Source organism: Lepidochelys olivacea, assembly GCF_965140295.1.
Source record: "Lepidochelys olivacea isolate rLepOli2 genome assembly, chromosome: 1".
Taxonomy (NCBI): domain Eukaryota; kingdom Metazoa; phylum Chordata; order Testudines; family Cheloniidae; genus Lepidochelys; species Lepidochelys olivacea.
In genome coordinates, this window is record NC_140411.1 from 65058175 (window position 1) to 65073870 (window position 15696).

Here is a 15696-nt window from a genome sequence, read left to right on the forward strand (position 1 = left end):
TTGCGTGATGTATGTATGTGATGTGCATTAATGAGTAATGGATATAAGATGGAATTATGATTAAAGTGTATTTAAACCAGGGGGAGTTGGGAGTTGTCTGCTTTAGACAAAGAAACATATATTTGATTCTCTAACCAGCCCAGTCTTCAGGCAAAGGAAATAAAGGTCCATTTTTACATAATAGATAATCAAAGCTAGTAAGATAACAAGGGGGGGAAGAAAGAGTGTAGAGCTTCCTTCACCACCAAACTCTAGGTTGCCTTTCTCACAGCTTGAATAAACGTTACTTTGGAGGGGGTGGATAACCATCAGCAGAATTCATTTAAAAGATGTACTGGTCTGTAAAGACGGGGGCTGAACCTCAAGTGATAAGCAATTGAATCAACTGACTGTATACAATTTTACTTTATTATTAAAGTGTATAGAGTGAAGTCTCTTCTAAAATGTCATTAACACTATATGTGGAAATATGGATATTTAATGATGATATGCTTTAAAGTCTTTGGCTAAACAGGGAAAAACATCTTCTCTCCCGCTGAGAGAAGGCAGCTATTTACCTGTCTCCTATGTAAATTAAAGCATGGTGGAATCAAAACAATGGCAACTCATTTACATACAGGGGGATGGGAAACCCACAGAAAGGGAAGAACAGAATGAGGTCATCCTGCCTCATGGAATAAAGTCATTGAACTTTGGAAGATATAAGAAAAGACAGAAGCCATGGAAACTTTTTTTAAGACACCATAATAGAGGTTCAACTTAAATGTATACCCCAAATTAAAAAACATAATAAGAGAGCCAAAGAAGTGCCACCGTGGCTAAACAACCAAGTAAAAGAAGCAGTAAGAGGCAAAAAGGTATCCTTTTAAAAGTGGAAGTTAAATCCTACTGAGGAAAATAGAAAAGAGCATAAAATCTGGCAAGTGAAGTGTAAAAATATAATCCTCAGCTGTGAAGACAGATGCAAAGAATTCATTTAGTTTCTTCGCAATGGCCTTATCATCCTTGAGTGCTCCTTTAGCATCTCGATCATCTATCTAGCCAAAGACTCAAAAAGTAATAACAAAATGTTTTAAAAGTACATCAGAAGCAGGAAGTCTGCTAAACAACCAGTGGGGCTGCTGGATGATCGAGATGCGAAAGGAGCACTCAAGGACGATAAGGCCATTGCAGAGAAACTAAATGAGTTCTTTGCGTTGGTCTTCACAGCTGAGGATGTGAGGGAGATTCTCAAACCTGAGCCATTATTTTTAAGTGACAAATCTGAGGAACTGTCCCAGATTCAGGTGTAATTAGAGGAAGATTTGGAACAAAGTGATAAATTAAACAGTAATAAGTCACTAGAACAAGATGATGATCTTCGAGCGGTGTCCATTTAAAGGAGATTCTTATGGAGAAATCCCTCCAACCTGATTTGGAGACAGGCAGAACAAAACCCTCTCCTAGCTGCTCTCCAACCAGGTCGGAACCGACCAAGAGCACGGCTCCACCTTCCCACAAGAAGAGAAAGAGAGCCTTGACCTCCCCACACAGGGAAACGGGCAAAAAGAAACAGTCCCCAGCGAGGGCCTTGCCAGCGGTGCCAACTGCCTTAAGGATCAGCACCTGCGATGTTCCTGGCACCGGGCATATAGTGCAGAAAAGTAAGGAGTTAAGACCATGTAACGGCCAGCACCAAAGGCCCTGGCATCCACACTGGCTTCGGTGCCATCTGCGCACATAGGCCCAGCAACAACAATGCTGTTGCCACTGGCGACTCCACCAGTACTGACACACCATCCAGCACTGGCTGACAGTGCCACCATTGGACCACCGGCCCCAGCCAAGACCAAAGACAAACTGCTTAAACCTATGGCTTCTGACTCTAAATTCTCGGTGCCGCACCCTCTGGCACAGACACAATTTCTAACACATTAAGACATCTCAGTGGCCCTGGTGCCAGATTCGCCTCTGCTCAGTACGGAGGGCTCACTCTTGATCCAGCCACCCTCTCCTGCTGAATGCTTTGTCTTCACAGACAGCAATGACGATGACCACAGAGACACAGTCTTTTCTCCACTCGACCCTCCTCCATCACAACAAAGACCACCTCACAGGAATGTGCATCACAGGGACCAACCCCAATTCCCATGGTTTGTTCCCCCATGGATGGGACCTCAACTACCATACCCCATGCAATGGGCGTCTTGGGACCCATGGGCACCCTGGAAGGCCCACTACTCCTGCACCTCCTCACCCCATAGAGCACAGATCCTCTCTCCACCTGGATCGCCAATGCCATCCGCAGCTAGAGCCCTTGAGCAGTCACATGAGGAAGTGGCGGAAGAGTCAGCACCTGACATGGAGTCGCCCAAACGCAACTCCTCTTCTTCGCCTGATGAAGCTGTCATGTTACCTCCACCAACTATGACAGATGACTTCAAGCAATTTCAGGAATTATTTAAGAGGGTTGCAATCAGCCAGGACATTCCATTGGAGGAAGTACAGGAGAATCAACATAAACTCTTGAAGAGTCTCCAACCTTCGGCATCCTCAAAAATTGCACTCCCCATAAACGATGCCATATCAGAACCGACTGACACTATCTGGCAGACACCAACCTCCATCCTGCCAACCTGTAAAAGGGCTGACTGGAAATATTATGTCCCAGCCAAGGGCATGGACTTTTTATTCTCACACCCGCAGCCCAACTCCCTCGTGGTTGAAGCAGCTAACCAAAGGGCTAAAAAACCTCATTACCGGTCCACACCCAAGGAAAAAGACCTCAAACGCCTTGACCTCTTAGGTCGCAAGGTTTACACATCCTCTCCTTTCCAATTTAGAATTGCCAACTATACCACTCTTCTCGCTAGCTATGACTTTGATAATTACAACAAACTTTTTGAATTTACCTCCGACATCCAAGAGGACCGAAGAGCGGATTTTAAATCAGTCCTTGTAGAGGGACAGCTAGTATCCAGAATAGTACTTCAAGCATCTCTGGACATGGCTGACACCGAAGCTCACATCACAGCTACTGCGGTGGTAGTACGTATGGCCTGGCTCTCCTCATCTGGCATCCCTAAAAAGCTGCAGACCAAAGTGGAGGATTTACTGTTTGACAAAGACAAACTTTTTTCTGGGAAAACCAATGAAGTCCTCCACATGATGAAAGATTCCAGGGCTACCCTCCCAACACTAGGGATCTACACCCCTCCTTCCAAGAGATAAAGATACCAGCCTTACCAGAGCTATTGCCTGAAGCAATACAACTGCACAGTCCAAGCAGTATGATACTGGGAGGTCCCGTGGCAAGCTTAACAGATGTCGAAAAACCCAGTCGGAACAACCTGTGTCCCACCCGTCAGGCAACAAACCACAATTTTGAAGTCTTGGTCGAAGGTCTGAGTGACCACTCCTTACCACCAGCACCTACTTGCCCTTTTGGCCATGGCCTCCACTGCTTCCACCACGCTTGGCGAAACATCACACAGGATCGCTGGATCCTGGAAATAGTGCAGTTGGGCTATTCCATCCCATTTACTTTATGGCCCCCTACTCTTCACCCTTCCCCGTCACTCTTCAGCGACCCCTCTCACAAACACCTGCTTCGGGAAGAAGTAACTCACCTACTCCTCTTAGGTGCAGTGGAATGAGTTCCAAGACAACACAGAGGGAAGGGATTTTACTCCGACTATTTCTTGATCCAGAAGAAAAGCAGAGGATGGCGATCCATTCTAGACCTGCGACAACCCAACAAATTCACCTGCTCCCAAAAATTCAGAATAGTCACGTTGGGCATGATAATACCGGCGCTGGAATGAGGGTACTGGTTCTCAGCCCTCGACCTACAAGATGCATATTTCCATATCTCAATACACCGAGCACACAGATGATTCCTACAGTTCACTTCCAATACAGAGTGCTCCCATTCGGTCTCTCCACTGCACTGCAAGTGTTTTCCAAGACTCTTGTGGTGGTGGCGGCCCACCTGCGCAAACAAGAGACCATATTTTTCCCATACCTGGATGACTGCCTCATCAAGGGCCGATCATACGAAGAAACGCAAATGGCCACGCAGTCAACCGTCACTCTTTTCTAAAGGCTTGGACTGCGAATAAACTTCCAAAAGTCCACTGTGATGCCTACACAGCAAATAGAATTCATTGGGGCTTACCTGGACTCGACCCTTGCCAGAGCCTTCCTCCCGCAAGCCAGGTTCCTCAAGATCAAACACCTCATACACATGGTGTCCATTTACCCAAGGATCAAAACCAGAACATGCCTGCAACTTCTGGGCCACATGGCAGCTACCACGTTCGTGATGAAACATGCCAGACTACAAATGAGGTGCTCACAGTGCTGGCTGTTTCGGTATACAAACCCGTTAAGCACAGCCTCCACATGATGGTAACTCTACCTGCAAACATGCTGAACTCCCTGTACAGGTGGATGGAAAGGGAGAATATATGCGTAGGAGTTCCCTTTTGCTAAAATCCCCCAGTGCTCATGCTCACCACAGATACCTCCCTGATAGGCTGGGGTGCACACCTGCAACACCACACCACACAAGGCAGGTGGTCTGCACCCGAGGCCCATCTGCATATAAACCTCCTAGAACTCAGAGCAGTCTGGTACGCCTGCCTTCACTTCCTCCCATTGATTCTAAACAAATCTATTAGAGTACTCACGGACAACGTTGCATGCATGTTCTACATCAACAGACAAGGGGGAGCAGGATCACACTCCCTGTGCAAAGAAGCCATCAAACTTTGAAACTGATGCATACGACATTGCATAGACATCACGGCCTCATACCTGCCCGGGTGTCAGAACACCACCACCGACACCCTCAGCAGACACTTTTTACAGGAACACGAATGGGAATTAAATCCTTGAATTGCATCCCACTTATTCTCCCTTTAGGGAGTCTCCTTCAATAGATCTGTTCGCCACAGCAAGGAACCGCAAATGCCAATTATTTTGCTCCAGAATGGGACTCAGGACCAGCTCCCTGGGAGATGAATTCCTAATCCCATGGAACAGGACACTCATGTGTGCATTCCCTCTGATTCCTCCTCAAATACACAGAGTCCTCTGCAAGATCAGGGACGACAAGGCTAAGGTGATACTTATCGCCCCAACTTGAGCCAGGCAGACCTGGTATCCTTACCTGCTTTGTACATCGATCTGCCCTCCGAGAACTCTCCTGATGAGACTGGACCTCCTCTCCCAGAGCGACAGTTGCATCCTCCATCCACAACTGGAGAAACTTCATCTGATGGCCTGGCTCCTCCTTGGTTCCAACTGCAAAAACTAGCCTGTTCAGAGCTAGTCAGACACATGTTATTACACAGCAGACACAACTCCACTTGCTGTACTTGCTTCAAAAGTGGAAACAATTTTTGATGTGGTGCTTACAGAAAACCCTCACACCCTGCACCTCACCCCTTCCCGATGTTCTAGATTACATTTTAGAACTCAAAAAAAAAGGTCTATCACTCAGCTCCATCAGAGTTCATCTCACGGCAATCAATGCCTTCCACCAGAAACTGGACGGCTCCTCTGTCTTCACACACCCTACTACAAAATGCTTCCTTACCAGACTCCAAAACCTCTACTCTGAAGTCCACCCACTCCCCACACCCACCTGGAATTTGAACCTAGTCCTCAGAGGCCTCATGAGACCTCCCTTTGAACAGATAGCCACCTCTTCCTTACTCTACATGTCCAGGAAGTTTGCATTCCTCATGGCCATCGCGTCAGCCAGACGGGGCGGAGAAATAAGTGCACTTGTGGCCAACCCCCCTTCTCCTCCCCTCCCATACACTAATTTCTTTAAGGACAAGATCACATTGTGACCCCATCCTAAATTTCTGCCAAAGTTGGTATCCTCTTTCCATCTTAACCAGCTGATATACCTCCCCACTTTTTACCCCAAACCCCACAAAAACCCACAGGAAGTGGCACTTCATAGCCTCTACATTAGAAGGGCGATTGCCTTCGACTTGGACAGAACAAAATCATTTCATAAATCACCTAGACTCTTTGTATCTACTGCAGAATGCTCCAAAGGAACTGCTATTTTGAAACAGCAGCTCTCCAAGTGGATCTCTGACTATATTAAGTCCTGCTACCAGATCCACAATGTTGAAACTCCTGACGGCATCAGAACTTATTCCACTCGAGCAATGTCAACATCAGTAGCATTCCTACACAGTGTACCCATTATTGACATACGCAAAGTTGCTACGTGGTCATCGGACCATACGTTTGCCAAACACTACGCCATCATACAAGACACCAGAGCGGACGCTATAGTAGGTTATACAGTACTGTCTGCCACTGCCAAACCTGCAACTCCAAAATCCACCCAACCATAACGGGTACTGCTCTACATTCACCGGAAGTGGAGCACCCACAGGGACACCACTCGAAGAAGAAGAGAAGGTTACTCACCCTGAGTAGTAACTGAGGTTCTTTGAAATGTGCACCCCTGTGAGTGCTCCAATGTTGATAAATGCAAGAAATGCACATTGGAAAACATAATCCCAACTATACATATAAAATGATGGGGTCTAAATTATCTATTACCACTCAAGAAAGAGATCTTGGAGTCACTGTGGATAGTTCTCTGAAAACATCCACTCAATGTGCAGCAGCAGTCAAAAAAGTGAACAGAATGTTGGGAGTCATTAGGGAAGGGATAGATAATAAGACAGAAAATATCATATTGCCTCTATATAAATCCATGATACACCTACACCTTGAATAGTGCATGCAGATGTGGTTGCCCCAACTCAAAAAAGATATATTGGAATTGGAAAAGGTTCAGAAAAGGTCAACATAAATGATTAGGGGTATGGAATGGCGTCAGTATGAGGAGAGATTAATAAGATTGGGACTTTTCAGCCTGGAAAAGAGATGACTGCAGGGCGGGGGAGGATATGGTAGAGGTCTATCAAATCATGACTCATGTGGAGAAAGTAAATAAGGACATGTTATTTACTCATAACACAAGAACTAGGGGTCACAATATCAAATTAATAGGCAACAGGTTTAAAACAAACAAAAGGAAGTCTTTCTTCACACAACATACAGTCAACCTGTGGATCTCTTTGCCAGAGGATGTTGTGAAGGCCAAGACTATAACAGGGTTCAAAAAAAGGACTAGATAAATTCATGTTGGATAGGTCCATCTATGGCTGTTAGCCAGGATGGGCAGGGATGGTGTCCCTAACCTCTGTTTTCCAGAAGCTTGAAATAGGCAAAATGGGATGAATCACTTGATGATTACCTGTACTGTTCATTCCCTCTGGGGCACCTGGCATTGGCCACTCTGAGCTAGATGGACCTTTGATCTGACCCCAGAATGACTGTTCTTATGTCCATCTTTGGCATCCCTCACTAAACAGACACAAGGGAACAGAGTTCTCGCAATTTGTGAAGGATAGGTCCTTCAACAAAAGGGGGCAGTTTGAAGTCTCTGGAAACTGCTTATAGGCGAGAAACCATCTTGAGCAAAGCCTGCAACTTTCTGGATTGAATTTTAGACTTTTAGGTGCATGTCTTCACTTTTAATTGCTTGTAACCCTTTCTTTCTTTATTCCTTTTACTTGGCAATTGTTAACCGATGTTCTATTGTTAGTAAACACAGTGCTGTGTTTAAATGGAAGGGTGTATTTACCTCAGTTAAGTTAATAAGATGTGAGGTGTTTTTGCTTCTTTACAGGGACAAACAAACCCTATTATTTTTCTGAACTGTCCAGGGAAAGGGCTGGACATAGCAGAGCACAGTTTTGGGGAAATCAGGGACTGGGAGTGTGTAGGGGTCATCTTGCTGGTTGTAACCAAGGCTGGTAGAAGTCTATGTGGGGCTGTAGACAGACTGCTGGGGTCAGAGCTGCTGAACCAGGGTTGTTTAGCACACACACACTTCACAGTGTGACCTGCAAGCTTGTGGGCTGCTTGTGAGCATCCTAGGCTGGAAGCTAGAGCAGGAAAACATTAAGACACCCAGGATTGGAGAGCAAGTGGTGGCACAACCCTCACTGGTCTGGATTGCACCCTGAACCCCATGGCACCTTGGCACTGTTTTTTCTGTTCTGGAATTTGCTCCCTTTGGTCCACCAGAGAAAGAAGTTGGCAGTTTACGTATATGGTGCAGAATACACTGTGTGCTCTAGTTCAGTGGTTTTCAAACTGCAGGTTGCGACCTGGTACCAAGTCGTGGAATGTAAAGCACTGGGTTGCAGCGGCTCTGGTCAGTACCGCCGACCAGGCCATTAAAAGTCCCATTGGCGGTGCTGCCCAGCTATGGCAGGCTAGTCCATGCCTGTTCTTACACCATGCTGCACCCCGGAAGTACCGGCTTCACACTCCCATTGACCGGTTCCTGGCCAATGGGAACTGGGGGGCGGGGAGGTACCTGCGGGCAAGAGCTGCGCGGAGCTGCTGGTGGGCCTCCACCTAGGAGCCGAACCTGCTGCTGGCCGCTTCCGGGGCGCAGCGTGGTCCGCGGTGCCAGGATAGGCAGGAAGTCTGCCTTAGCACCCCCATTGTGCCGCTGACCGGGAATCGCCCAAGGTAAGCCCACATCCCAACCCCATGCCCCAGTCCCCAGCCCTGAGCCCCCCCAAACCTGGATCCCCTTCCTGTACACCAAACCCCTCATCCCTGACCCCATCCTCGAGCCTTGACCCCCTCCAGCACCCCTGCCCCAGCCCAGAGCCCCCTCCCACACCCCAAACCCTTCATCCCCAGCTCCATTGGGTCACGGGCATCAACAATTTTCTTCAACTGGATCACCAGAAAAAAAGTTTGAAAACCACGGCTCTAGTTGTTTTCAGAGCTGATAGCCAGGGGAGTACTTATTGCACATACTTCATCAGTGGGTGAAGATGGTATAGACAAAGCTGGAGCGGAATATATCATAATTTATAAAAACTGTTTTTAAAAGTGTAGTTCTTTAACTATATGAAGATACTTCTAATGTGTATTTCCTCCCCAATGATTATGTCCCTTGTAAATAGTGTGTAGTAGCTAAATGTGGATATGACATACTGGTTAAAAAAAAATGCATTGGAACAAATGTCTAGTAAAGCTTCAGACCAGGCTTCACCTTGTTACAAATTATTTGTTTTGTCTTGCTTTCAGTTGAAGCATCTTGTCATAATGGAGACGAAACCATGGAAACTATTGAAGCTGCTGAGGCACTTCTCAATATGGACTCCCCTGGTCCTATGTTGGATGAAAAAAGAATAAGTGAGTTTAACAGTAGTAAATCAAATTTATATTGAAGACTATAAGTCAAATTTGAAGAAATTCAATATAATGTGGATTTTCCTATATGTATAAAAATAATATAAAAAGGTGTGGGTAGGTGAGACTTGCTGGCTTTGTTGGTAGCTTCAACATGCAACATGTCAGCTTAGGGACTCACATAAGCATAGGCTGATCAGTCTCAGAGTTGGACATTGGAGGTCATGAAAGAAAGGGAAATAAAATAGGATGTGTGTGTGAGGTTTTAAATCTAATATCATGCTGAAATGCTACAGTTTATGTGGTTATTGGGTATTGTATTTCACGTTGGTAAAGTAACTGAATGAATGCAGGTTACCTTAGATATGAATGAAAATGTCATGTTCTGTTGTGATCACAACCTTCGCTTCTGTTCCAAGTATTAAATTATTCTACACTATTTTATGATGTGTGCTCATGTACAAACCACATGAACAGACTTGTTCATTTGTGGGCTGACCTATTCTGCTGTGAAGACCTTAATTATAATAATAAATTTTATGTACATTATTATGGCTGTACTTGACCTACTGAAATTTTCCCTTATAATTGGAAGTGTTTTTTAAAAGTTTATTTAATTCTGTAAAAAGCATTGATAATGTAGTCTTCTTTTTCCCTAAGCAAATATGTTTGGTACATCTGAAGATGAAATTATTGTTGCTCCTGTTACTCATGTATCTGTCACACTTGATGGGATCCCTGAGGTTGTAGAGGTTCACCAAGTTCAAGACTCTTATGTTGAATCATCAGACACTCCAGAACTTGAGCAGCCTAAGAAGAAGAAAGGTAAGATGTTCACAGGATATGCGAGTTTGGAATAGAAAGTGCTTAGAGGTATGCTTTCTTCTCCTTGTGTGTATATATAGCAGCTCTTTAACATTAGTAGGAGCTACATATGGGCATCAAGACAACATAAACTAAGCTTACTCAGCTAGCTGTACGGGAAAAGTACTTTTTATTTGTTGTGACAAAGTGAGAATTATCTAGTATTTTTATGAAGCCTCAGTTTCCCTTTGTATGTTGCATTGTTCCTCGGTTGACAATGCTTCTGGAACAGCACAGGAGGCAGGAGGTGTGTGTATGTGTGTGGCCTTGCTGTCTGGGGGGAATAAATACAGTCATGCAAGAGCTGGCTTAGACTGACTCAAATCCAGCAAGATAGAGATGATGTCCCAAGAAATGAACAAACACCTGCCAGCAGGCAGGACTTGAGAACTGAGATCGAGAACAAAGTGTCAGGTGACTGGAAGAAGGGTGGGCTCAGGAGGTTGTACCGGGGAAGACAAAGCAAAGAGAAAGAGAGAGCCAGAGATTGAGTACATCAAAGATTGGCTGTCTGATTGTGGCACTGGTTTGACCAAGATGGACTATGGCTTAACTTCTGTCTCTCTGTGCTAACCTAACAACTTTCAGATTCAGTGTGCCATAGTAATAAATGGTTACCGTGTTTTGAAAAGGTCGCCTGTGTCACTGTAAGTGCTCACTGAGAGCATTGGGCCCTGGGTAGAGTATAGCCTCCCATAGGACTATTGGTTGGCTGGATTCTATACAGGGCTCCACACAGAGAGACTGGGATTGTGGGTGCCAAAGGCCCAGTCTGGAAGTCGTGGAGGCCACAGGCCTGCCACTGTGAAACTGTGTGAGTCCTTAAGCGCTGGTATACTAAAGAGGCCACTTTCAGGAGACTGGTAACAGGCTGGGTTATAGACCAGACCCTGTGACTCCAGGACACTTATAAACTGAGCAAATGTGCTCAGATTCTAAAAGTACTTGGGATAGATAATATGGAATCATCATACCCCACAAAATGTGGATCTTTGTTATGCCATCTTTATAGAGACACTCTTCAAAGCAGAACCACACTGTAAGTTGTAAGGCCTTTGTCATTTAAGTGTTATAGTAGTTGCTTCTTCAGTAGCTCAAGCATTATACTATTAATTTAGTTCATTTACCTAAGGGCATGGCTACACTTGCAGATGTAGAGCGCTTTGAGTTAAACCAGCCTTCGGAGAGCGCAGTAGGGAAAGCGCTGCAGTGTGTCCACACTGACAGCAACAAGTGCACTGGCATGGCCACATTGCGGCACTTGCAGCGGCACTGGGAGCGGTGCATTTTGGGCAGCTATCCCACAGAGCACCTTTCCCATTCTGGCGGTGTGGCTTGTGGGAAGAGGGTGGGGGTTACGGGGCATTCTGGGTCCTGTTCCAACGCCCTGTGATGCATCGGTTCGCATTCCAGCAATCCCTGTGCTTCCGTCCACACTTGGTGTCATCTTTCAACGTTTTTTTATACTGCGCGGTCTGTCTTCCCTTTTGGTCTGTGGGAATGGAGACTGAACTGCTGAGGAATATGCTGACGAGTCTCGCCAGCCCGTCACGTTTGGCAGTTGAGTTACTCCTTAAGATCCAAACTGACAGTGAGGACTCTGACGATGATATCAACTCGAGTAACGCATATGACATGAGATTGCTTGTGGCATTCACGGTCATGCTCACCACCATGGAACACCACTTTTGGGCTCGGGAAACAACCACCGAGTGGTGGGATCACATCCCATCAAGTCTGGGATCATGAGCAGTGGCTGCAGAACTTTCGGATGAGAAAAGCCACTTTCATGGGACTGTGTGATGAGCTCGCCCCCACCCTGCAGCACAAGGACACGAGATTGAGAGCTGCCCTGATGGTGGAAAAACGGGTGGCTATTGCTGTCTGGAAGCTGGCAACTCCAGACAGCTACCAATCAGTCACTAACCAGTTTGGAGTGGGAAAATCGACAGTTGGAATCGTGTTGATGCAAGTTTGCAGGGCTGTTAATCACATCCTGCTCAGAAGAACCATGACTCGGGGTAACGTGCATGAGGGGCAATAGATGGGATGCATATTCCAATTCTTGCACCAGCCCACCTAGCCTCCAAGTACGTTAATCAGAAGAGGTATTTCTCTATGGTTCTCCAGGCGCTTGTGGATCACCATGCGCGTTTCATTGACATTAACGCAGGCTGGCCTGGAAAGGTTCATGACACATGCATCTTTCAGAACACTGTCGTGTTCAGGAAGCTGCAAGCCAGGACTTTTTTCCCAGACCAGAAGATCACCATACGGGAAGTCGAAATGCCCATTGTGATCCTTGAAGACCCTGCTTACCCTTTAATGCCATGGCTCATGAAACCCTACACAGGGAACCTTGACAGCAGCAAGGAGCGGTTCAGCAACAGGCTGAGCCGATGCAGAATTACTGTGGAGTTTGCTTTTGGCCATTTAAAGGGCCGCTGGCACTCTCTGTATGGGAAGCGGGACCTGGTGGATGACAGCATCCCTGCGGTTATGTCCGCGTGCTGTACCCTCCATAACATTTGTGAAGGGAAGGGTGAAAGATTCACTCAAGCATGGATTGGAACAGCTAGAGAGCAGGGCTATTAGAGGGGCCCAGCATGGGGCTGCAAGGATTAGGGATGCCTTGAGAGAGCAATTTGAGGCTGTAAGCCACCAGTAATGTTTGGTGCCCTGCACGGGAGTGAAGTGCAGTGGTTCCAATGTTAGTAGGAATCTGTGTTTGCTACACTGACTTGCAGTGCCTGTTTCTTTCCTGGGCTAAGGTATCATTTACTTTATGCAATAAACCATAAAGAATGTTTTCAAAGCCAAAAAATCCATTTATTGAAAAGAAACACAACTGCTTGGGAAACAGAAAGGGCAAGGGGGTGGGGTGGGGAATGGTACAATCACAGATTTGCATATGTCCTGTTATCATACTCAGCCTTCATGTCTGGAGTGCTGTACAATGAGTGTTGCACTTCGGGATGGCTATAATGCATGGTGATGGGGTTGAGTGCAGCGGGTAAGGGTCGTAGTTTTCAGTGCTGGGTGGTGAAGCTACAGGTGTTGGAGGCAGCTGGTGGCGATAAGAACCTGGATGTTGGGGATAGTGGATTGGATGTGACATGGGGGCACAAGGGAAAGAGTTTTGGGACAAGGGCTGCACGGGGGGGTAGGCACGGGAGTGCTCCGCCTGTATGGCTACGAGTGCCTGGCTCGAGTCCACTTGGCGCTTCATGATGCTTATCAGCCGCTCCATGCTTTGCGGCTGGAGCTCCACGCTTTTGTGCCGGTGTTCCTCATTCTGCTGGCGGATCCTCCTTTCACTCTCCCTCCACTCCTGCAATTTTTGATTCTCGTTAAGGGACTGCTGCATGACTTCATGTAGCATGTCTTCTTTGCTTTTTCATGACCTCTTCCTAATTCATTGGAGTCTTTCAGCCGGTGATAACACGGACGGCTGAGATCTCAAGGTTACATCTGTAAAGGCAAAATGCAACACTTAATAGAGGCAGCATTGTTCACACCAGACAGAGCAATGATTCCCCTGTACTTAAGGGCAAGCACAGTCTACACAATAGCATAATTTGCCTGCCCCAAAGCGAGCGCACATAACCCACGGGAGCCCCAAAATGGTGAGTAAGTACTGCGTCAAGGGAGGCTGATTGTTTCACAGCCATACCGTCCTCTAGGTTTCTGTGCGTTGGGGAGAGCCAGCAGCTGCAGGGAGCCCCTATACTGAATACTCTCCCCACATTTTCCACAAGAGTTCATCCTGGAAGATATCTCGTTCCTGAGGGTGACCTGGAAACCAAGGGAGGGTCTTCTAATACAATGCGGCTTCCGCCCTGGCTCATATGCAGCTTGCCTGTGTGCAGCAATGGTCCCCCCGCCCCTCACAGCACAGTGGCGCAGACATATTAATCTGACTGGGACAAGGACCACAGTGGCTCTCCCAAGAAATCTGCGCAAGCGCATTGCCCAGGTTCTGGATGAGACATTGAAGAGATCACTGAGGCCGATTACCGCGATGTGAGAGAGCACATCAGTGCCCTATTTCACATGTAAGCATGCATGCCCTAAACCTCCTCACCCCAAGAGCCCGCACCGAATAACTTCATTCTCAAAATAAAAGCCACTTACAGGGAACCTCCTCTGGTGTTTGTCCTTCCACAAGCATCTGCCACGGCAACTGGCTACCTTCCTTCTGGCTTGAGAACAGCTCCTGGCTGCATGCATCTAGGGATGCTGGGGTGTCTCCCTCCTCCTCAGCACCCTCTCTTCCACTTGCCTCCTCCTCGTCCTCCTCCCTTGTTGAACTGGGCTCTGAAGTGTCCATGGTGGTACTTGGAATGGTGGTGGGGTCGCCCCCCAGTATTGCGTCTAGCTCTTTGTAGAAACAGCAGGTCGCAGGGGCAGCACCAGAGCGGCTGTTTGCCTCACGGGCTTTGCGGTAGGCATTCTGCAGCTCCTTCACTTTAACCCTGCACTGCAGTGCATCCCGGTCATGGCCCCTTTCCATCATGTCCCGTAATATCTGCCCGTAGGTATCGTAATTCCTATGGCTGGAGTGCAGCTGGGACTGGACAGCTTCCTCCCCCCAAACACTGATGAGGTCCAGCACCTCGCCATTGCTCCACACTGGGGATCGCCTGGCACGTGGAGGCATAGTCACCTGGAAAGATTTGCTGAGAGCACTCCACGCCTGACTGAGATAACAGGAAGGGGATTTTCAAAATTCCCAGAGAATTTAAAGGGCAGGTCACCTGAGGGCAGGATACTAGAGTTCAAAGTGATGACGAGAGTGGCTAGAACAGGCATTGTGGGACACTTCTGGAGGTTCATCAGAGCGCACTAACAGGCCAGGGCGTCCACACTGGTGCTGCGCCGCTCCAGCGGGGGCGCATCAAACGTTATTCCACTCGCCAAGGTGGAGTACCAGGAGCACTCTAGCCGCGGAGTCAGTGCGCTCTACATGCCTTGCCAGTGTGGATGCGTCATGAGATAGGGCACCAGGGGCTGCTTTAATGCGCTCTAACTCGCAAGTATAGCCAAGCCCTAAGACAGATTTGAAAAAAGTACTCTGTTTTATTTAGCATTAGATTACAAATACCCTGCACTCTTTGCTGGAAGCTATTGGAGAAGTGTTTGCCTTGAAGAATGTTTCTGTTAAGAAAATGAGAAAAGAGCTTAGTTTCTGTCTTCTTTGTGAAAGCCTGATTGTCACAGCAGTTTTAATAGTCTCAATTTCCGATAGTTGTGTGTTTTTGTGTATTTATCACAACATGGTTTGCAGTAGATAGCAGGCTGCTTAGCAGACTCTGTAAGCTATCTGTCCAGCTAAATAAACATCTAAATGGGGAAAGCAGCATGCTTCACTGGGCTATCTGTTGTTAAAACTGATTGAATGGAATTTGTAGTTTAATTTGTTTTAAATTTCTTATTAATTTGCTGGATCTAGGTGCTTGTACAGCTGTTAAAATAGAGTTACAAAAATAAAAATAACACATATATACTGAACTGCCTATACAGAAACACAGTAATATCAATTACCCAACATCTGATCAAGCTTTGTAGTATACCTTGAAGACTTACAAATTC

At 46.7% G+C, this 15696-nt stretch overlaps 1 protein-coding gene across 7 annotated transcripts in view; it reads left to right on the forward strand.

The window, feature by feature from the left end:
- ELF1 (E74 like ETS transcription factor 1) overlaps positions 1 to 15696 on the forward strand; it is a 144338-nt gene that overhangs the window by 107184 nt on the left and 21458 nt on the right. For all 7 annotated transcript variants that reach the window (XM_084624231.1, XM_084624237.1, XM_084624232.1 and 4 more), the window contains exons 4-5: positions 9136 to 9243; positions 9901 to 10065. In XM_084624231.1, the coding sequence (XP_084480357.1) occupies positions 9136 to 9243; positions 9901 to 10065 (273 nt within the window). The remainder of the gene's footprint in view (positions 1 to 9135; positions 9244 to 9900; positions 10066 to 15696) is intronic.